The 27468-nt window shown below is 42.2% G+C and overlaps 2 protein-coding genes across 8 annotated transcripts; both read left to right on the plus strand.

Annotated features, from left to right (window-relative positions):
- The first annotated feature begins 370 nt into the window (after positions 1–370).
- On the plus strand, positions 371–8403 carry LOC115144185 (casein kinase I-like). 2 transcript variants are annotated; one of them, XM_029685012.2, is made up of 11 exons: positions 371–673; positions 2278–2378; positions 2906–3016; positions 3227–3375; positions 3596–3824; positions 4945–5115; positions 5425–5573; positions 5824–6031; positions 6600–6739; positions 6941–7004; positions 7210–8403. In XM_029685012.2, exons 2-10 carry the CDS (start codon positions 2303–2305, stop codon positions 6971–6973), a joined length of 1266 nt encoding a protein of 421 aa, XP_029540872.1. In that variant the 5' UTR covers positions 371–673; positions 2278–2302; the 3' UTR covers positions 6974–7004; positions 7210–8403. The 2 variants fall into 2 exon arrangements, 1 of the variants encoding a protein (XP_029540872.1); XR_003865786.2 differs by lacking the exons at positions 6941–7004; positions 7210–8403 and having other exon boundaries at positions 372–673; positions 5824–6187; positions 6600–6688.
- A 1200-nt stretch (positions 8404–9603) lies between these two features.
- On the plus strand, positions 9604–26952 carry tmem184ba (transmembrane protein 184ba). Of its 6 annotated transcripts, none has more exons than XM_065002498.1 (12): positions 9604–9704; positions 9997–10025; positions 10147–10222; positions 12938–13080; positions 14712–14957; positions 18581–18746; positions 22869–22959; positions 23034–23201; positions 23416–23585; positions 23769–23969; positions 24448–24474; positions 24756–26952. In XM_065002498.1, the coding sequence occupies exons 4-12, from the start codon at positions 13048–13050 to the stop codon at positions 24983–24985; spliced, it is 1332 nt and encodes a 443-aa protein (XP_064858570.1). In that variant the 5' UTR covers positions 9604–9704; positions 9997–10025; positions 10147–10222; positions 12938–13047; the 3' UTR covers positions 24986–26952. The 6 variants fall into 6 exon arrangements, with proteins under 6 accessions (XP_064858570.1, XP_064858569.1, XP_029540876.1 ...); XM_065002497.1 differs by having other exon boundaries at positions 10174–10222; XM_029685017.2 differs by lacking the exon at positions 12938–13080 and having other exon boundaries at positions 9606–9704; positions 10174–10222.
- The last annotated feature ends 516 nt before the right edge of the window (positions 26953–27468 follow it).

The following is a 27468-nucleotide window of genomic DNA, read 5'->3' on the forward strand; positions in this document are numbered from 1 at the left end:
GAATAACATTTAATTGCTGAATTTGAGCAGGAATATGATATTTTACTTTTGAAGAGAGCCAACAGGTTAAACTCAATTAAAGCATAGGCTACTATTAAGCATACTACTTATTGGCAAATAAACCTGGTAAACATCTTGCAGCCCTCACAAACCCAATACATCAAACTACATCAAATCATTTTAAAAGGTAAAGTTAGAAATGCGTTAATTAGAATTAGACAACAGTGGGACTGATCAGTCTTTTTAGACTCAACAAACAACAACACTTTCAGTAGACTGAGTATAGCAGCCTTGGAAAGTGCTCCAACTCACGACATTCACAACAGTGGAACAACAGCTGCATGAGGCGCGCGGTGTCTTTAAGGTAATCCGGGCATTTTCTTATGGTCTGTGCTGAATGACATCATTGATATTGTCAATGGTGTAACTGAGACGAGAGATAGAGGAATAGCTGGATTTCTGAGTTTACACCTAAATATCTGTCATTCGCAGTGCAGACTAGAGCAGAGTATACCGCGGGACGCTTACATCAGGATCAGCAGGGCGGTGAGGAATGGTTCGTCAAGCGCATTGGCCGTCTTTCGCTGTCCATGGTGCTGTTTGAATGACAACGTCCTGATCAGCACCTCGGTGGAAGGAAGGCAGCAGTCCCTGAAGAGCTTGATCAAAAACGGTGAGCAACGGAGGGGAGGAACGGCACGGGTCCATTGGTAAATAAGGGGGAATTGTGTTTGTCTGTTTGGGGTTTGTACAGGGAGAGTACAAGAGAGTGAGAATCCGAAGGTAGGGACGTAGGGTGTTTCTCGACGGAGAAGGTTTGCCCAAGCCAAGGGTGCGGCTTTGTGCAAATATTGACAATAAACACTGAACGTGAATTCGAATGTGTCTAATATAGGCCTAATTATATTGATTATACTTTTGGATAGGTTTAATCTGGCTTCCCAGCTCTGTCGACTGGATGATTTACTATTTTAGATCTGCAGCAAATGACGTGGCCCCTGGCATCTTGCTATGGAGCAGCGCTACAACCTTGCTACAAGAATAGGGCTCAATTTTGTAATAGGCTTATAGGGTAGGCTACTTACCTAACACAAACGTGAGCTGTTTCGTATATGCATTCATTAACAAGAGTTTGACCTTAACTGAGACGGGTTTACAGTGTAAAATGATCATGGTAAGATTGCATGTAGTTCCTGTCATCTATCATTACCTTGCTTCAAAATGTTCTATCGCTGTTGGGATTTATCCCATCTCATCCACCACCATTATGTACGACTGTAGAATATGTATTTTTTAATAGAATATAATTATATAATATATTATAACTTTATTAGTTCATTTTTAATCATCTGTTTAGTGTTCCTCTGTTACACATTCTATTTTGCTCTGCTCCCAACCTTTACAGACAAGACACCAGCAGGGCATCCTGAGTGCATGAATATAAATGCAAATTAAAAATATTTACCATCTTTATAATCAGTCTGTCTTTTCTATGTATGTATTTCAACACCATCACAGCCATTTTCCAAAGTAAACCTCTTCCTGTATTGTGATGGGAAAAGCATGCATACTGCATACTGGAAGAAAATGTGTTTCACTTAATTTAATTTGGGACTCTGAAATGATGAGGTTATTCTAAATATTTGTTTATGTGCTGGTTTCCTTTGAAGTGAGATGGAGTGTATGAGATGCCAGCTGGTTCAAAGTGCTGGATTTATTAAGTCAGATTCACACTGAGTTTTCCCCTGCACATGCCCTCTCAGAGACGCATAGTACACAGCTTTTTCAAATCCATAGTTAAATCATCCAACTTTCTTATAAGAAGTTAAAAAACTTTTTTTTTTAAATCAACATTTTAACCACACTATTTTCCACTCCCATTCCAATTATTTTGGCTTAAATAATGTTTTCTTCCTTCTCCATCCCTGACTTGGTCTTCATTTAGTTTCTTATTTTGTAACCAATTCTCCCTTTTGTAACATCTTATTTGAGTTGGATCCCCATGAGATTGAGATAGAACTGGGTTGCGTCACAACGTCCTTCAGCTATATCGATCTACAGTTTGATTGAGGACAGGGGGCAGCAGGTAGCCTAGCAGTTAAGAGTGTTAGGCCAGTAACCGAAAGGTCGCTGGTTCGCATCCCTGAGCCAACTAGGTGATAAATTAGTTGATGTGCCCTTGAACAAGGCACTTAACCCTAATTGCTCCTGTAAGTCACTCTGGATAAGAATGACTCAAATGTAAATGTATGTCCTCCCGTATGTTTGCTCCCTCAGTGAGTTGGGAAGAACAGCAGGAACCATGGAACTGAGAGTGGGGAACAAGTACCGCCTCGGCAGGAAGATAGGGAGCGGCTCTTTTGGAGACATTTACCTGGGTAAGACCTTTGTTTTAATGTAGCTCTAACTCTACTTATTCTCACAAACCTCTAAATAAACATATTCCAGAGCAGACTGCCTTCCATACTAACTTTAAAGGGATACTTCAGGATTTTGTCTACTTTTATTTACTTCTTCACAGTCAGATGAACTTGTGGATACAATTTTTATGTATCTGCGTGCAGTTTGAAGGAAGTTGCTAACTAGTGTTAGCACAATGACTGGAAGTCTATGGTAACTGCTAGCATGTTAGTAGATACCATAGACTTCCAGTCATTGCGCTAACCCTTGTTAGCATTCGGCTGCGAAACTACCTATAACTTCTTTCATACTAGAAGTTAGAGATAGATAAAGGGTTTCATTGCCAAAATCCCAAAGTATCCTTTTAAATTCTGTCCGAACACATTTCATCATTGAACACATCAAAGCTGGCCATAAAAAGAAAAGACTGTGTCAGAGTAGACCATGGTGATTGCATCATCAAAAAGGTGGTCATGGTATGTGTCCCTTCCTGTGTCTCTGTCAGGCATTAACATCGCCACTGGTGAGGAGGTGGCCATTAAGCTGGAATGTGTGAAGACCAAACACCCACAACTCCACATCGAGAGCAAGTTCTACAAGATGATGCAGGGAGGAGGTGAGAGAGGAGTAGGACAAGAGGGTGTGGTCAGGGGTGGGGGTAGTGGGCGACTATGTTGGAAAACCCTAACCTGAAACCTGAAGTTTTGCATGAGTTTTCCAAGCTAATGCCTAGGCTTTAACTTAGAAGGCTTACTCTGGACCTGGGTTCGAACCACAGTAAGTGACACTAGCTTATAAATCACACTCTCCCTTCCCTTCCCTATAGTGGGCATCCCATCCATAAAGTGGTGTGGAGCAGAGGGAGACTACAACGTGATGGTGATGGAGCTGCTAGGCCCCAGTCTGGAGGATCTGTTCAACTTCTGCTCCCGCAAGTTCAGCCTCAAGACTGTCCTGCTGCTGGCTGACCAGATGGTACAGCACGCCTCCTCCTCCTCCTCCTCCTCCTCCTCCAAAACCTCTTTTTATCATATCATATGCTTCTCTATATGCTTTATTGTGCTGGCATTTTCAAAGAATACCCCTTGATTATATATAACGTTATTGGCTTTAACCAAGAACTGGAACTGATAATGATAGTCAACCATTCCCTCTCTCCTTTCCCCTCTTCCTCCACTCCCTTTCTCCTCTCCAGATCAGCCGTATTGAGTACATCCACTCTAAGAACTTCATCCACAGAGATGTGAAGCCTGACAACTTCCTGATGGGCCTGGGCAAGAAGGGCAACCTGGTGTACATAATTGACTTTGGCCTGGCCAAGAAGTACCGTGACGCCCGCACACACCAGCACATCCCCTACCGCGAGAACAAGAACCTGACCGGCACGGCACGCTATGCATCCATCAACACACATCTGGGGATAGGTACATTACTAATTGTAATATTAACCGTGTGTATTCACGTTTGTTTGACCCTTCATCGGCTGTGTGTGTAGTGAGAGAGTCGATAGATTTTACGTGATTGCGTCGGTATTGATCAGGGGTTGATTCACAGAACTACTGCAGTAGGAGTATTGACCCTTCTCAATCTCCTCTCTCTTCCTCCCTCCCTCACTCCCCTGTCTCTCCTTTCCTTTACTCTCTGCTCCTGTTTTCTCCTTTCCTTTACTCTATGCTCCTGTTCTCTCCTTTCCTTTACTCTATGCTCCCATTCTCTCCTTTCCTTTACTCTATGCTCCTGTTCTCTCCTTTCCTTTACTCTATGCTCCTGTTCTCTCCTTTCCTTTACTCTATGCTCCCATTCTCTCCTTTCCTTTACTCTATGCTCCTGTTCTCTCCTTTCCTTTACTCTATGCTCCTATTCTCTCATTTCCTTTACTCTATGCTCCTGTTCTCTCCTTTCCTTTACTCTATGCTCCTGTTCCCTCCTTTCCTTTACTCTATGCTCCTCTTCTCTCCTTTCCTTTACTCCATGCTCCTATTCTCTCATTTCCTTTACTCTATGCTCCTATTCTCTCATTTTCTTTACTCTATGCTCCTGTTCTCTCCTTTCCTTTACTCTATGCTCCTGTTCCCTCCTTTCCTTTACTCTATGCTCCTATTCTCTAATTTCCTTTACTCTATGCTCCTGTTCTCTCCTTTCCTTTACTCTATGCTCCTATTCTCTCATTTCCTTTACTCTATGCTCCTGTTCTCTCCTTTCCTTTACTCTATGCTCCTGTTCCCTCCTTTCCTTTACTCTATGCTCCTCTTCTCTCATTTCCTTTACTCTATGCTCCTATTCTCTCATTTCCTTTACTCTATGCTCCTGTTCTCTCCTTTCCTTTACTCTATGCTCCTGTTCCCTCCTTTCCTTTACTCTATGCTCCTCTTCTCTCATTTCCTTTACTCTATACTCCTCTTCTCTCCTCTTTCTCCTCTAAAGGTATACACGTTATTATTTTGTTTTATGTGTCTAAATAAGATCAGTATAGTGTCTCCTCTCTCCATGTCTCCTCTCTCCCCCCACAACCCCCCACTCTTCTCCCCCTCCCTCTCTCTACAGAGCAGTCTCGTCGTGATGACCTGGAGTCTCTGGGTTACGTCCTGATGTACTTCAACCTGGGCTCTCTGCCCTGGCAGGGCCTCAAGGCCGCCACCAAGAGGCAGAAGTACGAACGCATCAGTGAGAAGAAGATGTCCACCCCTATCGAGGTACTCTGCAAGGGATACCCATGTAAGTAGCTAAAGTCTGTTTCTTTATCCTGGGTTTACAACACTAACCATGAGTGTGTTTGTGTTAGTGTTGTTAGAAACACACTTCAAGTAGTCTTTCAACACCAAGCTAAATGAATGTGCATTTGACCCAAGTCTTTGGTGACACTTTGGTTACCCTCTGTCACCCACTCTATCCACAGCTGAGTCTCTCTGTCACCCACTCTATCCACAGCTGAGTCTCTCTGTCATCCACTCTATCCACAGCTGAGTCTCTCTGTCATCCACTCTATCCACAGCTGAGTCTTTCTGTCGCCCACTCTATTCACAGCTGAGTTCTCCACCTACCTGAACTTCTGTCGCTCTCTGCGGTTCGATGACAAGCCGGACTACTCGTACCTGAGACAGCTGTTCAGAAACCTGTTCCACAGACAAGGCTTCTCCTACGACTACGTCTTTGACTGGAACATGCTCAAGTTTGTGAGTACTGCATCCCTATTAACCATTATTATTACACTATTAATAATTTATTAACAATTTATCTATTTGTTGACCTTATTTATGATTACATTTTCATTTTAAATGCAATTATACATTAGTGGATTACATGTGTATTATAAATGTATAATATGTGATGTTTACATAGTTGATTATAGAAACGTGGTTCCCTATGAGTTTATTTTGAATCCCTGACACCTTCCTAACCTAAACATACATCTTTCTGCTTCAGGGGGCCAGCAGGACAGCCGAGGATGGGGAGAGGGAGAGGGAGAGGGAGAGGAGAGAGGGAAAAGAGGGGGATGAGAGGATCGGCGGGGGACCTAGGGTACCTCGTGCCCTACCCCCGGGCGGCAACCCCCCGGGCGGTGTAGACAGGATCAGAAATGGCCCCAATGCAGCAGCCTCTAACCCTGCTTCCAGAGGAGTCGCACAGTCAGGTGAATCATGAGGCAGACAGTAACCCTGCTTCCAGAGGAGTCGCACAGTCAGGTGAGTCATGAGGCAGACAGTAACCCTTCTTCCAGAGGAGTCGCACAGTCAGGTGAGTCATGAGGCAAACAGTAACCCTGCTTCCAGAGGAGTCGCACAGTCAGGTGAGTCATGAGGCAAACAGTAGTTGAAAAGGTCTGCATTCTTAGAATGAAAGTGAAATATCAAACAAAATGTTTATTCCATTTGGACTAAAACAAATCTAAGAGTCCGGACCTTCTCTTTTTCTACTACTGACTATTTCAGATCTATGCACCAACTATTTAGGTTTTTACTTACTTTATTACTTACTTACTTCATTAGGTCGACAAGATATTACTGCATAAACACGAGGGTGGGTGTGTAAACTAAACCACTTGCTCAATTCATGACTCCAATTTGTAGCCCTCTAGTCTCTTAAAGAATCTGTTGTGTTTGGACTTGGCTGAGGAAACTTTGAGGAAAGTCCAAGGTGTGCAGGCATTTGTTCCAGCCCAGCACTAGATTCCATTTGACCAATAATGTGTGTGTGTGTAGGGAACCGGTCCCCACAGGCCGTGTCCCGTGCGGAGCGAGAGAGAAAGGTGGCCATGAGGCTCCACCGTGGCGCCCCCGCCAACATCTCCTCCTCTGACCTCACTGCACAGATGGGCCAGTCACGCATCGCCACATCACAGGTAATTTACCTACCATTGTATCTCTCTCTATTTTGCTCTCTCTTTCTGCTATTGTGAACCCCACTGCTCCCCCACTCTTCCTCTTCTAAAAGGGATTGAAGTTTGTCTGCCTGTGTATGTGAATGTATAATATGTCTGTTGAATGCACAGCACCTTATACTAAGCCTATGCTTTCTGTTAACCCCCTCTCCTCTCCACCAGGTCAGTGTGCCATTTGAGCACCTGGGGAAGTGAGCTGCTCCTCTCTGGCCCTCTGGACTGGCAGGTAAGGACACGTCAGAGGGACAACACTATGTGAACTATGGACCAACCCTAACCTGTAACATCATTGCATGATTTACTCATGCTAGTGAGTTGCATGCACAGATCTCAAGTTCGAATTTGGCCCTAAGTATGTTTATGCTTTCTTGAATGACATTTTTTGCAAATGTGTGTAAAAAGTGAAGTAAATATATTAATATTTTTTGCAGCCATGGCATTGTATCAAATACCTACTCAAGTACTTTTGAAATTGTTGGATAAAAAAGAAAGGAGTGGGTCAACTACACTGAAGAGGGATGAAAGATGGAAGAAAAAAAGGAAAGGAACGAAGGATTGAAAGAAAGTGTGAGAAGTGAACTCCTGTCCACTATGACTGTAGTTAACTGGAAGAAATTGTGAAAAGATGAAAGATTGACAACTTAACGACACTCTCATGGTCTAGGCTTTGCTTCCCGGGCTTGTAAGACCTTTGCCTCGGCTGGTGAATGAGACTTCGGTACTACTGTCCTGGTTCACTCTCATTACGCCGGCTATATGATCAGTGGGACCATACACGTCTCTCAGAAGCTCAATGCGCATAAAAACATGCACATGTCAGTGCAAAACGGACAAGCTCTGATTGTTCTAGATGTTTTCACCGCTGAGGTGGTTGTGTGGGCTCATGTGTAGCTTAAAAAACACAGTCGAAACCGTTTGTCTCACATTGAATGTCCAATTTATGACAGCTGCATTTACTGCTAATGGTGTATGTTTATAATCAACAACAACAAGAACAAAATCAGAGGTTTCCTGTGGTCAAGCAAAAAGGATTTATTCACTAGTAGGCAAGACAATCTCAGTTGAGAGGAATTGGGTGCAAATGAAAGAAAGAGAGATAGGAAGAGATGTGGTGAAACGTTGTTCAGGAATGGGAAAAGATGAATGTGAATGAATGTGAAAGTTTTTGCGTCAGAGTTGCTTAGAGAAGTGGAAGTGTTTGAATTAGAATTGCTTAGAGAAGTGGGTTTGCATATAGTCAGTGTATGTCAATGTCTTATTGTCTTACTGTTTGTTTTTCATACTTTTGGTTTTAGCAAGCCAAGGACCGACCAAGAGTCAAAGGAGGAAGGGGATGGTAGGAGACTTAGAGAGATGGACTGTCACCCATTTTCTCTTTACGTCTTCGCGGTTTAGGAATTCCAGGATAAGAATAATTATGAGTAGATTTGAACCTAGCGTTAAATGAGGAAATTTTGGTTCTACAACACTTACTGTTAAGATTATTGACACATTTCCATTGAGGTTCCACTCCCCTCTGCGGTGTATGTGAACACAGTATTGTATTACATTTGTCAACAACCAAGAGCTAAAAATGCCCCTTCAAATGATGGTGGACCATATAATAAAGGACCGTTACTTCTTATCATTATGTGGAGGAAATTGGTTATTTAATCAATTGATTGTTTTTGTTCAAGTGTTTTTGTCAACTGGTAAGTCAAGGCAAGACACTAACCTCTCATGCCAGGCTTCGCAAAAGGGAGAATAATGTTGAACAATACCTGCGTTCTTGGTTATTATGATAATAAGAAAACAAGCCGTATTATCCTGGCGATGCGAGGAGGAGCATGGGAGAAATGGATGGATTTCAAAGTTATATGCTCAATAACTTTTTTTAAAATATTTTTTTATCTCTTTAAATATGTTTTTGTGTAAAGCAAAAATGTGCTAGGTTGTTTGTTTGAAGATGTCAATGTAGTAACAGAGATTTATTGACCTGCAGGAGGGCTTGGTTAGGTGCAAAGGGAGTCAAATGTAAGGTAGGCCTACGCCTGAGCAGGCAGATAATAATAAAGATGGAATATATGGTTGTGTGGGTGCACTGATATCTTGTACATTTCTTTACCATGCTTAGATTTTATTACAGCAATATTGTGTATAATAATAATAATTAATAATAATAATTGTATTGTGTCCCTTTCCATAAAGTTGTCTTGTTGCATCTCAAACTCAACAGCACAGCATCACCACATATAGTGCATAAATACATAGATACATACAACGATGTAAATTACGTGCAACAAAAAACGACAGATGTGGATAAAGTTTACGGAATAGGCCTGCGCTAGTTCATACCGTTTTGATTCATGGGAGGGGGGCTATATTTTATGAGTCAATAAAGATATGCACAACTTATAATATTGTCTGTTGTGTGTGTGTGTGGATAATTTATTTTAGAAGTCATTTTGATAGTTCTTAGATACATTTTCAATTCTTACCTTCGCTGTTAGGATGGAAAATAATGTACAACTAAACTGACCTAGGATCAGCCCGTAAATGCGATTCGACTCAAATCAGACATGCGCATTGTCACAAATCACAACCAGAGAGAAAGAAGCAAAACGAGAGATTTCGCTCGCCAAAATTGTCCAATATAAACCCAAAGCTTTTCAATGGGTTTATTCTGGACCTACAGTAAACGTGTCGCCTCCTGCCTTCGAGCCTTTTGGACAACGACTCCCATTGTTAGGGTGGAGACATGAGCATCTCGTCATTATAAACTCATCTCTGTCACGACTCTGTCCACTTCCTGGTGCTCGGTGTTCATTGGCTGTGATTGGTGGAAACAGCAGGCTACATATCATTCGAGAGAACCTACGGAGAGTACCGAACGGAGTTGATCGAATGTAGCTAATCCTAGAAGATAGGGTCTGTTACAAACGCCGAGGTAGGAAAAAGGAGAGAAAGGAATGACGGAGTTTATAGAGCAGGACAAAACTGATATTTTACCTGTATTGTTCATAACGGAATGAAGAAAGGACCAAGGCACACTAAAATGAGATTAAAACCTTAAACTGAGATTTTTTTAAACGGATTTAACTATTGGTTAGAATTGAAAGATTTCCAATCGAGCAGGACTGGAAAATAAACATGGATGTCGAAGTAACGATCGCAGTTTTGTGGAATTAAATACATTTTTCTCTCATTTCTTTCTTTAAAACTGCACTCGCCGACTAAAGTTTGTTCAGAAACCATCAATTGATGAAAGGTAAAATTATTTTACTTGCTCGTTTGAATGCAAATAAATCTGATTAAAGTTATGTCTAAAATAACAATCGTTTCTAGTTGTCTACCCTTTAAAATATAATTAGAATAAACGTATGTTTCAGTTTTTTTTCTCCAAATCCATTCTTCAGACAGACGTCATCTTGATTCAAGTTTACATATCGACAATCAACTGCAAAGGTGAGAGTGACGGTCTATATAGAGTATGCGCCTGTTTACCACCCTGTCATTCATACATTCAGTGTCGAGTTCTGCTTACATTAGTGGCTACTATGTTTCTCTACTGCAAACAATGTTTTTCTGCCAGTTTGCTTGAATGGTTGCTGCTGTTTGCTGGTAATCACTCGATCTTCCTAATCTCATTTCATCGTTTTACCTTTAAAAACATGTTTTTTCACCTGATAAGTAATTGGAGTTAGTAGCATTTGTTATGGATTATGTATTGAAACCTTTTTTGATCGTTTTTAATATTATTACCTTCCTCACAAACCCCAACACACACATATTCCAGTCATGTGTCTCTCTCCCTGTCTGTCCTACTGTCTGCCGTTGATGCATTCAACCCAGCCCTATTCTACATGTTAATTTGCCGATTCTCTGCAAACCAATACAAATTACCCCCATCACACACAGAGAGAAACATGCACATTCATAGACATTCATGTGACTCAAGTTCCAACGCTCACACAGTCAGAGACACAAGTCTCATAATCAATGTAATTGGATTCATTTAATTTCATTAGTGTAGTGAGACCCAGGATTACACCTGTGTTTGCATGCCTGTGTGTGTGGAAGCAACATAATACTGCCTCAGTCTGTCATGCTGCTGTTAATATGACTTGCTATGCGGTTTGGCAGCCAAGCCATGATATGATAGGTCAGTTTAGGCATGTCCTTTAACATGCTGTCCACTGTTGCTGTCTCTGATTTGAGAAAGGCTTTGAGTCACAGCGGGCTATTTTAAGTCTCACTGTGTGTGTTATTGTGTGTGGCCTTTGAAGTGGACAGTATTTCTTATTCTTGTTCTATGATAATGTCAATGACAGCAACAACTGGCATTGAGGTTATCGCGTGTCAGATACAAACATGCCAGCAGGATATCTGATACTAAATTCTGTTTGAAATAGGGATTCATAATGACTAAATAGAAATGTTTACAGATGCCATTTTTGTCTTTTCCTTGTGTTTGGTCCCTCTTCCATAGAAAAATACTGTAGTTAACCACACCGTACAACTCTATGCACAAGAACAACTTTAAAAAATGTCAGATTTTTTTTTTACAAAAACACATTTTACTTCAAGGACAGTGCAGATGCAAAGTTTGGTAACAGCATGACAGTTTGTGCCGTCATTCTGTTACCACACTTTGTGTCTGCACTGTTCTTCAAGTAAGTGTTTTTGGAGAGAGAAATAAATCTGTGGAAATGATTCAAAGTAGGCCTTGTGTATAGAGATGAATGGTTTGTTTACTTTGCAATCATTGACGTACAAAAAGCATCAGTCTCAGCAGCACTCTTTTATTGTGAAATTGCCCATACAATACATGCTTACAGATCAACCTGTTTAACACAAAACTGTCAAAAGAAACTCAATTATTTTAGGCAGGAGGGAATGCCCTGTCTATCAGTAGCTGTGTGTGGGTAAAATCACCAGGGAAACCAATCACTATTCCAGCACAATTTCAACATAATCAAATCACCTCTGCTTAATCTAATATAGTGACAACTAAAACATACACAAAAATGATTTAGTCTAATCAACGTAAGCTAAATACAGTTGAAGTCGGAAGTTTACATACACCTTAACCAAATACATTTAAACTCCGTTTATCACAATTCCTGACATTTACTCCAAGTAAAAATTAATTGTCTTAGGTCAGTTGGGATCACCACTTTATTTTAAGAATGTGAAATGTCTGAATAATAGTAGAGAGAATGATTTATTTATTTCTGATTTTATTTATTTCATCACATTCTCAGTGGGTCAGAAGTTTACATACACTCAATTAGTATTTGGTAGCATTGCCTTTAAATTGTTTAACTTGGGTCAAATGTTTCAGGTAGCCTTCCACAAGCTTCCCGCAATAAGTTGGGTGAATTTTGGCCCATTTCTCCTGACAGAGCTGTTGTAACTGACTCAGGTTTGTAGGCCTCCTTGCTCGCACACGCTTTTTCAGTTCTGCCCACAAATTTTCTATAGGATTGAGGTCAGGGCTTTGTGATGGCCACTCCAATACCTTGACTTTATTGTCTTTAAGACATTTTGCAACAACTTTGGAAGTATGCTTGGGGTCATTGTCCATTTGGAAGACCCATTTGCGACCAAGGTTTTACTTCCTGACTGATGTCTTGAGATGTTGCTTCAATATATCCACATACTTTTCTTTCCTCATGATGCCATCTATTTTGTGAAGTGCACCAGTCCCTCCTGCAGCAAAGCACCCCCACAACATGATGCATGGATGGGATGATGTTCTTCGGCTTGCAAGCCTCCCCCTTCTTCCAAACATAATGATGGTTATTATGGCCAAACAGTTCTATTTTTGTTTCATCAGACCAGAGGACATTTCTCCAAAAAGTACTATATTTGTCCCCCTGTGCAGTTGCAAACTGTAGTCTTTTTCAATTTTTTTATGGCGGTTTTGGAGCAGTGGCTTCTTCCTTACTGAGCGGCCTTTCATGTTATGCCGATAGACTCATTTTACTGTGGATATATACTTTTGTACCTGTTTCCTCCAGCATTTTCACAAGGTCCTTTGCTGCTGTTCTGTGATTGATTTGTATTTTCGTACTGAAATACATGAATCTCTAGGAGACAGAACGCGCCTTCTTCCTGAGCGGTAGAACGGCTGCATGGTCCCATGGTGTTTATACTTGTGTATTATTGTTTGTACAGATGAACGTGGTACCTTCAGGCGTTTGGAAATTGCTCCCAAGGATGAACCAGAATTGTGGAGGTCTACAATTTTTTTTCTGAGGTCTTTGCTGATTTCTTTTGATTTTCCCATGATGTCAAGCAAAGAGGCACTGAGTTTGAAGGTGGGCCTTGAAATACATCCACAGGTACACCTCCAATTGACTCAAATGATGTCAATTAGCCTATCAGAAGCTTCTAAAGCCATGACATTTTCTGGAAGCTGTTTAAAGGCACAGTCAACTTAGTGTATGTAAACTTCTGACCAACTGGAATTGTGATACTGTGAATTTTAAGTGAAATAATCTGTCTGTAAACAATTGTTGGAAAAATTACTTGTTTCATGCACAAAGTAGATGTCCTAACCGACTTGCCAAAACTATAGTTTGTCAACAAAAAATGTGTGGAGTGGTTAAAAAAACTAGTTTTAATGACTCCAACCTACGTGTATGTAAACTTCCAACTTCAATTTATGTGGTTGTCCATGGTTCTGATTTCTCTCTGTGTGTGTGTGTGTGTGTGTGTGTGTGTGTGTGTGCGCGTTCATGGAAATAGAAAAACATGTTCACTCACCATACTTGTAGAGAAATGCCAATGCCATCCTCTCTTTCATGTTGACGAAATGGTTTATCACTGTCATATAGTACACACTGTATGACAGTGTTGTCCTAGGCTACCTAGCTAAAATGCTTGCAAGCTAGCTTAACTTGCATTCATGGGCAACATTAGCTAGTTAACATTAGCCTTCATCATTTATCTACATATTGAACATCCATCCTCTCAGGCCAGGGGCACAACAATGTATGACATAGTTGGATCAGAATTGCCATTATAGTCATTGGTCAGTACGGAGAATTAAGTAAAACCCCAAGTCCAAATTCCTATCTCCATCCATGACTAATTTAGGAAAGGGACAATTTTAGCTAGCTGGCTAGCTTGCCGCCAGAGGACAACAACACAACAATTACATTTTTCTATCAATGACGTATGCTCCTAATGGGATTTAATAGGAGTGATGCCAAATCCAAGCTGGCTTTTTTTTTTTTGAGCACCAGGACCATCCACAGTTGAGCTCGCTCAGTGTAGCTCAACGCTGATTGGCAAAACATGTTATACTTTTTTTGTCAAGGGCGGTCAGATGCTTGCTGGCTTCCCTTGCTTTTAATGGTACAGGCGGCAACAATGTCATACTCGTTAGGACCAGACCGCATCAGATAGATGGCCTACACGTAGAGAGACAGAGGGGCACTGTTTCACTGTTTCACTTGCTCGGATGCTTTGTCCTGTGAGAAACATTCATTCTCTTGCAAATTGAAGGACAATTATTAAACAGAGAGACAAATTAATGTATTCTTTATTTTTTTTTGGGGGGGGGTCAATATTTTTGGGAAGCCTGTCTTTCCTTGGCATCCATGAACACATGCCACTGCTGTCTATACAGTTAGTAGCCTAGGAGGGGGAAACATTGGTTTGACTATCAGAGATTATACAGTTATCTCCCCCTCCCACTCTGGAATCTATTGATTCCCTCACTCTATTCAGTAAACAGTACAACACACCTGACTCATTGTCTCTGCTCTTCCTTTATCAGATGCTCTCATCAACATAAATTACATTATCGATAGCTATGGTTGATGGTTACAGTATCTCCAATAATGCTCTGGAAAGTATCAGACTGAATGTCTGCACTGTTTATGCACGGTATCATTAATGTGGACATAAAGGATGTGTTTTCTCTCTGTACCCTTTTCTCCAGATGAGTCGTCTGTGGAGGCGTGACGTGCCCCTGTCTGAACGACTAGGTGTTGGTGTTGGAGAGGAATACCCCCTGGGTGGGGCCCCTGGTCCCCCTCCCACCATGGACTCCCCGGGCCCCAACATCTCCTGGTTCCCAGAGACCCCCCTGCTGACCCTGGACCAGCCCACCTTCCTGATGACCCCCGCTGCCCAGGCCGTGTCGGGCTTCTTCGTCTGGACTGCCCTGCTCTTCACCTGTCACCAGGTAATAAAATACACATTACACATGCACACACAGATGCACACTTCCCCACATCTCAAAACACACTCATTCCACTAAAACTGAACACCATTTAGAGTTTCTATTGAATCTCCAAATGGTATGCCCAGACTCGGGGGTCTAGGTGTTGTCTTCCCCTGTAGGCCCTACAGTGTGAGGAGCTTATTTAACCAGAGGTTCCACCTGGGGTGATTCTGGAGGAATAGATGCATATGCTCAGTGCTCAGTCAGAGAGCATAGGTTGCCTAGCAACAACACAATCCCTGTTTGTTTAACTGAAAAACCCAACACACAACTGCACCCACCTTATGCAAGGTAATCTCTGTCCTACTGTCTGAAATGAGAATGTCTGGTGGCTTCTTTGTTTGGGTAGATAAAAGGGGGCTAAACTGAAAAGATGCCAAGGATGGTGTGTAGACCATATAATTAGGAATTTGAATGCTAGAATGAACATGAACCTTTTTTATGGCGGTCCAAAGATCAGCCATGTTGGTCAGGGAGTTGGCCAACCATGGTTTGCCAGTGTTGTGATAAGATATTGTGTAAAACAATGAATGCGAAGAATTTAGCTGCACTATATGTCTGTTAGCTAGCCAGACCGTTTTAGAGGAATGATTCCATATATTTTTTTAATGAACTGCCAATATGCCAACATTCCATTCAAACAATCCTGTCAATCCACAGCCATAGCCTGGCTCAAAAAAGTATTGTCATTGTATCATACACTGCTCAAAAAAATAAAGGGAACACTAAAATAACACATCCTAGATCTGAATGAATGAAATATTCTTATTAAATACTTTTTTCTTTACATAGTTGAATGTGCTGCCAACAAAATCACACAAAAATGATCAATAGTCACACTCAAAATTAAAGTGGAAAACCACACTACAGGCTGATCCAACTTTGATGTAATGTCCTTAAAACAAGTCAAAATGAGGCTCAGTAGTGTGTGTGGCCCCACGTGCCTGTATAACCTCCCTATAACGCTTGGGCATGCTCCTGATGAGGTGGAGGATGGTCTCCTAGACCAGACCCAGACCTGGACTAAAGCACCTGCCAACTCATGGACAGTCTGTGGTGCAACGTGGCGTTGGTGGATGGAGTCGAGACATGATGTCCCATATGTGCTCAATTGGATTCAGGTCTGGGGAACGGGCGGGTCAGTCCATAGCATAAATGCCTTCCTCTTGCAGGAACTGCTGACACACTCCAGCCACATGAGGTCTAGCATTGTCTTGCATTAGGAGGAACCCAGGGCCAACCGCACCAGCATATGGTCTCACAAGGGGTCTGAGGATCTCATCTCGGTACCTAATGGCAGTCAGGCTACCTCTGGTGAGCACATGGAGGGCTGTGCGGCCCCCCAAAGAAATGCCACACCACACCATGACTGACCCACCGCCAAACCGGTCATGCTGGAGGATGTTGCAGGCAGCAGAACGTTCTCCACGGCGTCTCCAGACTCTGTCACGTTTGTCATGTGCTCAGTGTGAACCTGCTTTCATCTGTGAAGAGCACAGTGCGCCAGTGGCGAATTTGCCAATCTTGGTGATCTCTGTCAAATGCCAAACGTCCTGCACGGTGTTGGGCTGTAAGCACAACCCCCACCTGTGGACGTCGGGCCCTCATACCACCCTCATGGAGTCTGTTTCTGACCGTTTGAGCAGACACATGCACATTTGTGGCCTGCTGGAGGTCATTTTGCAGGGCTCTGGCAGTGCTCCTCCTGCTCCTCCTTGCACAAAGGAGGAGGTAGCGGTCCTGCTGCTGGGTTGTTGCCCTCTTACGGCCTCCTCCACGTCTCCTGATGTACTGGCCTGTCTCCTGGTAGCGCCTCCATGCTCTGGACACTACACTGACAGACACAGCAAACCTTTGTGCCACAGCTCGCATTGATGTGCCATCCTGGATGAGCTGCACTACCTGAGCCACTTGTGTGGGTTGTAGACTCCGTTTCATGCTACCACTAGAGTGAAAGCACCGCCAGCATTCAAAAGTGACCAAAACATCAGCCAGGAAGCATAGGAGCTGAGAAGTGGTCTGTGGTCACCACCTGCAGAACCACTCCTTTATTGGGGGTGTCTTGCTAATTGCCTATGTAACAGCATAACTTTAGACCGTCCCCTCGCCCATACCCGGGCGCGAACCAGGGACCCTCTGCACACATCAACAACAGTCACCCACGAAGCATCGTTACCCATCACTCCACAAAAGCACGGCCCTTGCAGAGCAAGGGGAACCACTACTTCAAGGTCTCAGAGCAAGTGACGTCACTGATTGAAACACTATTTAGCGCGCACCACCGCTAACTAAGCTAGCGTTTCACATCCGTTACACTTATAATTTCCACCTGTTGTCTATTCCGTTTGCACAACAGCATGTGAAATTTATTGTCAATCAGTGTTGCTTCCTAAGTGGACAGTTTGATTTCACAGAAGTGTGATTGACTTGGAGTTACATTGTGTTGTTTAAGTGTTCCCTTTATTTTTTTGAGCAGTGTGTAATAGCACTCACAGCTTTCCAAGAAAACAACATTTGAGACATTTATGGTCTGTTTACATATATTTTAGAGGCTATTTATACAGAAAATATGTATAAAACCTGTATTTATAATTTTACACTTAGTGTACAAAACATTAGGGACACCTTCCTAATATTGAGTTGCACTCCCTTTTGCCCTCAGAACAGTCGGGGCATGGACTCGACAAGGTGTTGAAAGCGTTCCACAGGGGAGCTCCAATGCTTCCCACAGTTGTCAAGTTGGCTGGATGTCCTTTGGGTGGTGGACCATTCTTGATACACACGGGAAACTGTTGAGCGTGAAAAACCCAGCAGCGTTGCAGTTCTTGACACATTCAAACCTGTGCGCCTGGCAACTACTGCCATAATCCGTTCAGAGGCACTTAAATGTTGTCTTACCCATTCACCCTCTGAATGGCACACATACACAATCCATGTCTCAATTGTCTTAAGGCTTAAAACGCCTTCTTTAACCTGTCTCCTCCCCTTCATCTAGACTGTGGATTTAACAAGTGACATTCATAAGGGATCATAGCTTTCACCTGGATTCACCTGTGTCATGGAAAGAGCAGGTGTTTCTAGTGTTTTCTACACTCAGTGTATGATAGTATTTTAGGTTTAATATAATTCCATTACACATTTTCAGATGCATCACACTTTAGTTTTCCTGCATAAGTAAAAGCAGGAAAAGCATCAACTATGCCACTACTGTCATTCATTCCAATTAGACTCATTTGAATTTGAATTTCTACCTGACCAAGATGGCTGCCATTTTGCCCCATTTTGGAACGTTGGAGGGTTTATGACCTAGTCCCTCTAATTGAATAGGATCTCTGTGGTGTAGGCATCACTGTGTTCTTCTGTGAATTCCCACTGCTCTCACTCCCATTTCTGTCTCCCTCAGAGGCAGGATGTTAATTAGTAACAGGTTTAGAAAGTATGCAATGCTGCTTTTGTGTCTTGTAAAATGGGACAATAGAAATTGATGTAAACATTCAACTCTATCCCCCTCTATTTGTTTCTCTCTCTCATTTATATATATAATCTCCTTTCCATCCATCTTTGCTTCTCTCTCGCCCTCTCAGATCTACATGCACCTGCGGTACTACAGTTCTCCTAATGAGCAGAGACACATCGTGCGGATTCTCTTCATCGTGCCCATCTATGCTTTTGACTCCTGGCTCAGCCTCCTCTTCTTCACTAACGAGGAGTACTACGTCTACTTTGACACCGTCCGGGACTGCTACGAGGGTAAGAGACTACACATGAGTTGAACAGAAATGAATGGCTTTACCATGCCGATCAGCTTTGTTGTGATACTTCCTCACCCAGTGAGCCAAACTGGTTGAAAAGATGTCTTTTCAATCAGTTTTGCACCCTGGGCAGGCTGTCTTTGGCCTCCAATGTCCACACATGTGGCTGTTTATCTAATCCACAAGGGTGTGTGTGCGTGCGTGCGTGTTGTTTACCAGTGTGTGGGAGTCATGGTGCGGCTCCATGGACAGATGGCTAACTGCTGATCTGCCTCTGTGCTGCCTCTTGTTGTTTTGGGGCCTGCCCAGATTTCTGGGTAGGAAGAACCTGTTGCATAGCAACCGTGTTCACTGCACAAGGCAGCCCTAATGATGAGGTCTCACCCAAACATGCTGGTACACACACAGAGAACAGAAGACCGAGTCAGCTGTTTATCTGATATGGCTTATGCAATATTCCTACTCACAAGGGATACAATGGTGAATATCGCACATTTTATAAAGGCCTAATTACTTGTAAAATACCTTTTAACTTCTAGATACTGGTACTCTGTTATCTATGGATTTGGTCTGTGTGGGCTAGTCTGGTCCAGTGTGTGTAATGTGGTGTCACCCCAGGTCGGTTCTGTTCCTTAATGTCTATGGTTCTGTCTGTCTGTCTGTGCATGTGTTAGTAGAGCTGTGCTGCAGAGACAAACAGAGAGTGAGGGTGATGATGAGAGTGAGAAAGCGGGTGAGAGGCAGGGTGTGAGTGATGGAGAGAGATGACAGAATAGCTGATGCCAGTGCTTTTGCTGCAGAGAAGAAGGTGTGTTTGGCAAATGGGATCTCACAGCAGCTCTGTTCCCCTGGGTGTACAGGCTAAATATAGAGCTGTACACTGTAACACACTCTCCCACACATTCTCATGCAAGTACCATCACTCACTACACAGTCACACACACCCTCACTTAACGTTACAAGTCACCAACATACCCTCCCATATGTTATACACCAACACACTCGCTTACTAGTTCAATACACACACGACACACACTCTCACAGAACTGCTGAGCAGGGAATGAGAACTTTAGAATCCCCCTTCAGGGGTTAATAGAGAGTATAATGGTGTATTAGTCATACAGTGAGTGCCTCAGGGTTGGACCTTTCCTCATCTCAGTCATACTAGTCACATTGATGCAATACAGACAGACACATACAGTAGCAGTCAAACGTCTGGACACCTACTCATTCTAGGGTTTTTCTTTATTTTTACTATATTCTACATTGTAGAATAATAGTGAAGACAACAAAACTATGATATAACACGTATGAAATCAAAGTTTTAAACAAATCAAAATATATTTTATATTTGAGATTCCTCGAAGTAGCCACCCTTTGCCTTGATGACAGCTTTGCACTCTCTTGGCATTCTCTCAACCAGCTTCATGAGGTAGTCAATTGGAATGCATTTCGATTAATTAACAGGTGTGCCTTGTTAAAAGTTAATTTATGGAATTTCTTTCCATCTTAAATCATTTCAGCCAATCAGTTGTGTTGTGACAAGGTAGGGGTGGTATACAGAAGATAGCCCTATTTGGTAAAATACCAAGTCCATATTATGGCAAGAACCGCTCAAATAAGCAAAGAGAAACGACGGTCCATCATTACTTTAAGACATGAAGGTCAGACGATACGGATCATTTCAAGAACTTTGAAAGTTTCTTCATGTGCAGTCTCAAAAACTATCAAGCGCTATAATGAAACTGTCTCTCATGAAGACAGCCACAGGAAAGGAAGACCCAGAGTTACCTCTGCTGCAGAGGATAAGTTCATTTAGAGTTACCAGCCTCAGAAATTGCGGCCCAAATAAATGCTTCACAGAGTTCAAGTAACAGACACATCTCAACATCAACTGTTCAGAGGAGACTGCTTGAATCAGGCCTTCATGGTCATATTGCTGCAAAGAAACCACTACTAAATAAGAAGAGACTTGCTTAGCAATGGACATTAGACTGGTGGAAATATGTCCTTTGGTCTGATGAGTCCAAATTAGAGATTTTTGTTTCCAACTGCCATGTCTTTGTGAGACGCAGAGTAGGTGAACGGATGATCTCTGCATTTGTGGTTCCCAGAGTGAAGCATGGAGGAGGTGGTGTGGGGGTGCTTTGCTGGTGACACTGTCTGTGATTTATTTAGAATTCAAGGCACACTTAACCAGCATGGCTACCACAGCAGTCTGCAGTGATACACCATCCCATCTGGTTTGGGCTTAGTGGGACATCATTTTTTTTCAACAGGACAATGACCCAATACACCTCCAGGCTGTGTAAGGGCTATTTGACAAAGAAGGAGAGTGATGGAGTGCTGCATCAGATGACCTGGCCTCCACAATCACCCGACCTCAACCCAATTGAGATGGTTTGGGATGAGTTTGACCGCAGAGTGAAGGAAAAGCAGCCAACAAGTGCTCAGCACATGTGGGAACTCCTTCAAGGCTGTTGGAAAAGCATTCCAGGTGACGCTGGTTGAGAGAATATTAAGAGTGTGCAAAGCTGTCATCAAGGCAAAGGGTGGCTACTTTGAAGAATCTCAAATATGAAATATATTTTGATTTGTTTAACACTTTTTTTTGGTTACTACATGATTCCATAGGTGTTATTTTATAGTTTTGATGTCATCACTAGTATTCTACAATGTAGAAAAAAGTACAAATAAAGAAGAACCCTGAAATAATGAGTTGGTGTGTCCAAACCTTTGCCTGGTACTGTAGGCCACAGACATGCTATTGGATGCATACTGTAGGATGTCTGTCAAAGGTGAGAATAAAGCACATCCATATGTGTTTATTGTTGTTCCTTAAGTATAAAGTGAGTTGGTGTGGGGGGTGTGCGTGCGTGCGAATACACTGTGTGACTATACAGTTTCATAGAGACCCTGGTGTAGTGAGAGTTGGTAATCCCTTCCTGCTTTATTGACCTGACCCAGCCCATCAGTCACACTGCAGACACACACACACACTGCGTAGAACAGAACGTGCACATCCGGAACACAGACTGCAAAGTCACTGCCACCTGCTCTAGTATGACTGGTCTAAAGACATGACATTTATCACTCCCCAAGGAGGGCAGACACTGCTAGTAGTGCCATTGCTAGTAGTGCTGGCAGGCCACTCAGATGATTTATAGCTCAGTGGGTCTGTGCAGTATGCACAGAGATCCTATAAGCTTTAGTATCTTGATTATACTGAACAAAAATATAAACGCAACATGTAAAGTGTTGGTCCCATTTTTCACGAGCTGAAATAAAAGATCCCAGAAATTTCCCATACGCACAAAAAGCTTATTTCTCTCAAATTTTGAGGACCAATGTGTTTACATCCCTGTTAGTGAGCAACTTTCCTTTTCCATGACAATCCATCCACCTGACAGGTGTGGCATATCAAGAAGCTGATTAAACAGCATGATTATTACACAGGTGCTGGGGACAATAAAAGGCCACTTTAAAAAATGTGCAGTTGTCACACAACACAATGCCACAGATGTCTCAAGTTTTGAGGGAGCGTGCAATTGGCGTGCTGACTGTAGGAATGTCCACCAGGGCTGTTGCCAGAAAATGTAATGTTCATTTCTCTACTATAAGCCACGTCCAACTGGCCTCACGCCCCTGCACAGTCATGTGAAATCCATAGATTCGGGCCTAATAAATGTATTTTAATTGACTGATTTCCTTATATGATCTGTAACTCAGTCAAATTGTTGAAATTGTTGTATGTTGTGTTTTTATAATTTTTTGTTTAGTGTAATTCTATGAGTGTCTGGTCTGATCAACCAGTTAGAACAACACATCTCCTGTGGACAGGAAGTAGAGGCCTCCCTTGGGTCTGTGACAACTCAGCACAGGAAGTCAACGAGTGGCTGGGTGGTCTGATGTTTGTTGCCTTTTTTCCCATTGCCTTTGATATGACAGTCATTGGCTTATCTTGTCTCTTGGGGTAATGGAAGAGTGCTGGGTTTTAGATCTTTTTCCATGTCCATATTAGGTGGTTAATATACTTTACACAATATTTAGATGTAAAACATATGTCTGAGGAGTTCTTAAACGGTCCTTTATTGACTGTGTGTGTGTCTCTCCTGTGCAGCGTTTGTCATCTATAACTTCCTGAGCCTGTGTTATGAGTACCTGGGAGGAGAGAGCGCCATCATGGCTGAGATCAGAGGAAAACCTATCGAGTGAGTCTCTTCTTCCACTCTGTGTGTGTGTGTGTTCAACATGTATTTAACAAGCGTTTTCCTGCGTCCCCCAGGTCCAGTTGTATGTATGGTACGTGCTGTCTCTGGGGGAGGAGTTACTCCATTGGGTTCCTGCGGTTCTGTAAGCAGGCCACGCTACAGTTCTGTGTGATCAAACCCCTCATGGCCGTGGTCACAGTCATCCTGCAGGCCTTTGGAAAGTACCGTGATGGAGACTTCAAGTAAGCCACTGCTTCTTGTTATGCAATCGTTGAATATCTCATACAATAAAATGTTATAAGATGTATACATCTATTTTTTTTTTTAAAGACTTTGATTACCAAAAAGAAGCGGTGCTTCTGTGTAGATGGTTGCAAATCCAGTGATACAGATTTGTCCTAATGTTGGTTTACTCTCAAATCTAATCAACAGTCTTGTCCCTGTCTGTCCTCCTAGTGTGAACAGTGGGTACTTGTATGTGTCCATCGTCTACAACATCTCAGTCAGCCTGTCTCTCTACGCCCTCTTCCTCTTCTATTTCTCCACCCGGGATCTGCTCAGCCCCTACAGACCCTTGCTCAAATTCTTCATGGTCAAATCTGTCATATTTCTCTCTTTCTGGCAGGGTGAGAAGCACAAACACACACACACACTAAAACGTCTAAATACAGATATACATTTTTAGGTCATTGAAGCACTGTAGGCAATTTGAATATGAGTAATGTCATTCATATCATATTACTTGCCAAGTCAATATCATTATACTATAGTACTGTAGTCATTCTCCACATATGTTTATTTACCATCAGGCATGTTGCTGGCCATCCTAGAGAAGTGTGGGGCCATCCCCAAAATCAACTCACCCGAGGTGTCAGTGGGAGAGGGAACGGTTGCCGCCGGTTACCAGAACTTCATCGTCTGCATCGAGATGTTCTTTGCCTCCCTGGCCCTGCGTCATGCCTTCACATACAAGGTCTACATGGACAAGAGGCTGGACTCTCTCTCTCAGGGTAAGGAGACTGAGTTTTAGCTGTATTATATACTGTGGTGACAAATTAATACAAATATTTCAATGAACCTTTTATTTAACTGGACCTACTCGACATTGGTCCATCTCATGGTACTCATATGGTATAGTATCTTTGCAGAACTTCTCTAGATAATATGATCAGGTCTTCTCTTTTCACTGACTCACACTCCCTTTCCCTCTATTCCCTTGTCAACCTACATTTCCCACTTTGTCCTCCTCCTCGCCGTACCCCTGTACTTCCTATGTTGTGGCACTTTTTCAAATCTTTGTTTCCTTTATCTCCTCCCATTCATCTTTGGTTTTGGAATACCTCCTTTTCCTCGTTCTTTAAAAAAAACTCCCTCCTTGGTTCATTGGTCATCCCTCTTCGTATTCTCTGGGTCATTTTGTCTGTCTTATTCTTCCTTCCATATCCTTGTCCCTTTTGTCTTTCTCTTTCCCCATGCTGCGTTATCAAGGCCCAGTTCCTATATATGGAGAGTATGGTAGGTCTACCACTGATTTGTTTCTTCACCATCTTTATGGTTCTTTCTACTTTTTACAATCCTATGTTCAATGTTGTGCTCCTTTTGTCTTTGAATGAAATGTTGCTTTCTGTGAAACCAGTGGTTGTTATTGTTGCTGTTTTTACATTCACTGTAGCAAGCTTACAAAAGTGATTTTCCACTGTTTAGGTTTCACATTATTCACAATTACTACACAACTCTTACTTTACCTTTTAAAAATATTTTATATATAGTCTTTTCCTCCACCCCCCTTCTCCCAGGTCGCTGTGCCCCCATGAAGAGCATCTCCAGCAGCCTGAAGGAGACAATGAACCCTGGAGACATGGTCCAGGATGCTATCCATAACTTCTCCCCGGCCTACCAGCAGTACACCCAGCAGTCCACCCTGGAACAGGGTCACTCTGCCCCGCCAGTGTCCCACACACACAGCACCATCAGCACCCGCGACAATGAGAAGACTCTGCTGCTCAGCTCGGACGACGAGTTCTAAGTTAACACACACCAATCCCAGCCAATCACCTCTTTACTGACTGTTGCGGTAAGGTACTACCCCCTGGTCTTCCTCATGTAGTACATGTCTTATGGAGGATTGGCAGGGGATGTAAGGTGTGTTAGGGGTTGGTACGTCAATACAGGACCATGTAACTTAGCCTGGTCCATTTTAATACGCTCTACTATACACATACTATTTGCACAAAATCAGGACTATACAGGAACTATTGATAGAGCACACACTTAGTGGGAACATGCTGAGGTACATTTTGGGTGAAACCATTGTCTAGAAAAAAAACCTTTATAGGAATTTGAGGATTTTCTGAGACAGAATTGTACACTTATTAGAGAATTTATTTGTGGTTTGGATAAAATGGATTGTATGGTTAAAAAGTGTGTGTGCTTATTAGCTAACATCCCCTGAAGAAGACAGCCCATACCAGATTGATATTAGAGTACTCTAGCAATGTGTGGCTTATTGGTTTTTAGTTTTAAGACCAGGCCATTCTCAGATCTCTGTGGTGGCCATGTTTACAGTGGGTTTTAAATGGATGGTGTGAGGGGTTGGTTTAGGGCAGAAGCAGCTCTGTGGACTGGAGAATGGTGGTGTTGTCATTGATTCACTAGGGACAGGGGATAGATGGGGGGTGTGAGGGGAGGGCAGGGATAGTTGTTGGTTGGACAGCACTTGATCAGATTACAGATGAAGAGAGACCTGCTCCAGTGTGTAGCAGACAGGCAGGGTGAGGGCAATCGAGCAGCGTGGTAGTCTGGATTATACTGTTGTAATTGGGGCATTATTCGTATGGTGAGGATTAGGCCATGCTCTAATCCAGCAAGGCTCATTCTGCCAACCGACCTCTCCTGGCCTCTAATGTATGTTAGGAAAAACGCCTTTAGTGATATCTGTGCGATCAGAGTACGTAGACACCGCAGGAATATAGGTAAATGCTATTTTTAAATACATACAATTCCAGTTAGACAATCTCAGGCAAAAAAAGTGTAACTGGATGCAAAAAAACAACAAAAGATTCAGCTTTGTAATGAAGTGTGGGTCAATTTTAGACTCACTTTTAGTGTCGTATAGACGTTTCCATTACACAGAAGTGGACGTTAAGTGCTTACAGAGAAAAGGTATTGCGTTATACATAGTTTAGCTTTGAGGTTATTGTAGTGAGTCATACGGACAGGCTGCCATTATACAGTAAAGTCATAGTGAGTCACTGCTGCTCCAAGCTCAATCCTGCCACCAGAGAGCAGCAAGGAGTCTTATATTTGGTCAATTTATAGACACACACCCTTATCTATCAAACACAGACCGATCATGGTCACACATTATGTTTGTAGCCTACACATTCTGTCTGCTAGAGAAAGGAATGCTTTATCTTAGTGGAGTCCCAGCCTCAGTCTATGCTGACCCCTCCCTCAACTTATACTGTGTGTGAGAGAGCTAGGCCCTATACATGTAGGCAAGACATTATCCAGAGAGGCTAGTAACTATTTGGGGTGTCAATATTTCCCATTAAAGTATAGTCAGAATGTCTGCATTATTTATATTGTTAAGACCAGTATGTACCGTGTTATGGAACTACACTTATTATGGTTTGTCTACTGTAGCATTCTGTTGAATCCTTTGCCATGTTGAATAAATTATGAGGGTTTGGCCTCATCCCCAAACATTTCCAGTTTCTGGTACAAAGAGAAAGTCACCACAAGACAATTTCATTCTCCAGTTCTTCTTTTTCTGATATCTTCTCTCTCTGCGCTCTCTTTATCTAGGCCTAGGGTGTATTTTGAGATGTAGAAGACTATTATTGCTAGACATAAGATGATGTACATACAGTTTGAAATGATATACTGGAGAAATATTTAGTGATGTTGATGTAATAATGACAATGATGTAAAACTCTGATTTAAAAAGGCTTAGTTTTGTACTGTCGCTCCATAAACCATTTAGAAAATGTTTTTGATGACTGCTTTCTTTTGTCTAGTTCTTTTGTATTTTGTCAAAGCTGCTGATATGCTCCTATTTTTAGTCTAAATGAAATTCAGACAAAATAAAGATATTTAGTCTTGTCAAATTATTCTATTTCATATTAAATGTAGGCTTTTTAGAACCTGGTTGACTTTTAGATGTCATGATTATATTATCTGATTATCTATAGCTCCAAATCACACGGGTAAGGGTAGGATACCTCTCATTGGGAAGATTTACTCATGTCTGCAAAGTTTTGCATGTTTGCTATTCTTCTCTTTTTTGCAAGTACATTTTACATAAAAGTTTACTGTACAGTACATATTGCTCATTTTAACCTCTCTACTCATCAGTATTTCTAGTTCCCTAAAGAAAAAAACTATCCCTGCTAATGTACACACACACTTCTCCTTTCTGCTTCCCTCTTATACATTGTAGCCTGACAGTTCAGAAGAACTGGCCAAAACAACATGATCAAAAACTACAGTGCATTCGGAAAGTATTCA

This window comes from Oncorhynchus nerka, linkage group LG16, assembly GCF_034236695.1.
Source record: "Oncorhynchus nerka isolate Pitt River linkage group LG16, Oner_Uvic_2.0, whole genome shotgun sequence".
In the NCBI taxonomy this organism is placed as follows: domain Eukaryota; kingdom Metazoa; phylum Chordata; class Actinopteri; order Salmoniformes; family Salmonidae; genus Oncorhynchus; species Oncorhynchus nerka.

Bases quoted from the DNA above. Each gene is read 5' to 3' on its own strand.
- LOC115144185 (XM_029685012.2), top strand. From the start codon at position 2,303: ATGGAACTGAGAGTGGGGAACAAGTACCGCCTCGGCAGGAAGATAGGG. The intron at 3,825-4,944 runs GTACATTACTAA...CTCTCTCTACAG, and splicing joins CAACACACATCTGGGGATAG to AGCAGTCTCGTCGTGATGAC. The intron at 5,116-5,424 runs GTAAGTAGCTAA...CTCTATTCACAG, and splicing joins ACTCTGCAAGGGATACCCAT to CTGAGTTCTCCACCTACCTG.
- tmem184ba (XM_065002498.1), top strand. From the start codon at position 13,048: ATGATGTCAAGCAAAGAGGCACTGAGTTTGAAG. The intron at 13,081-14,711 runs GTGGGCCTTGAA...CCTTTTCTCCAG, and splicing joins AAGAGGCACTGAGTTTGAAG to ATGAGTCGTCTGTGGAGGCG. The intron at 14,958-18,580 runs GTAATAAAATAC...TCGCCCTCTCAG, and splicing joins TGCTCTTCACCTGTCACCAG to ATCTACATGCACCTGCGGTA.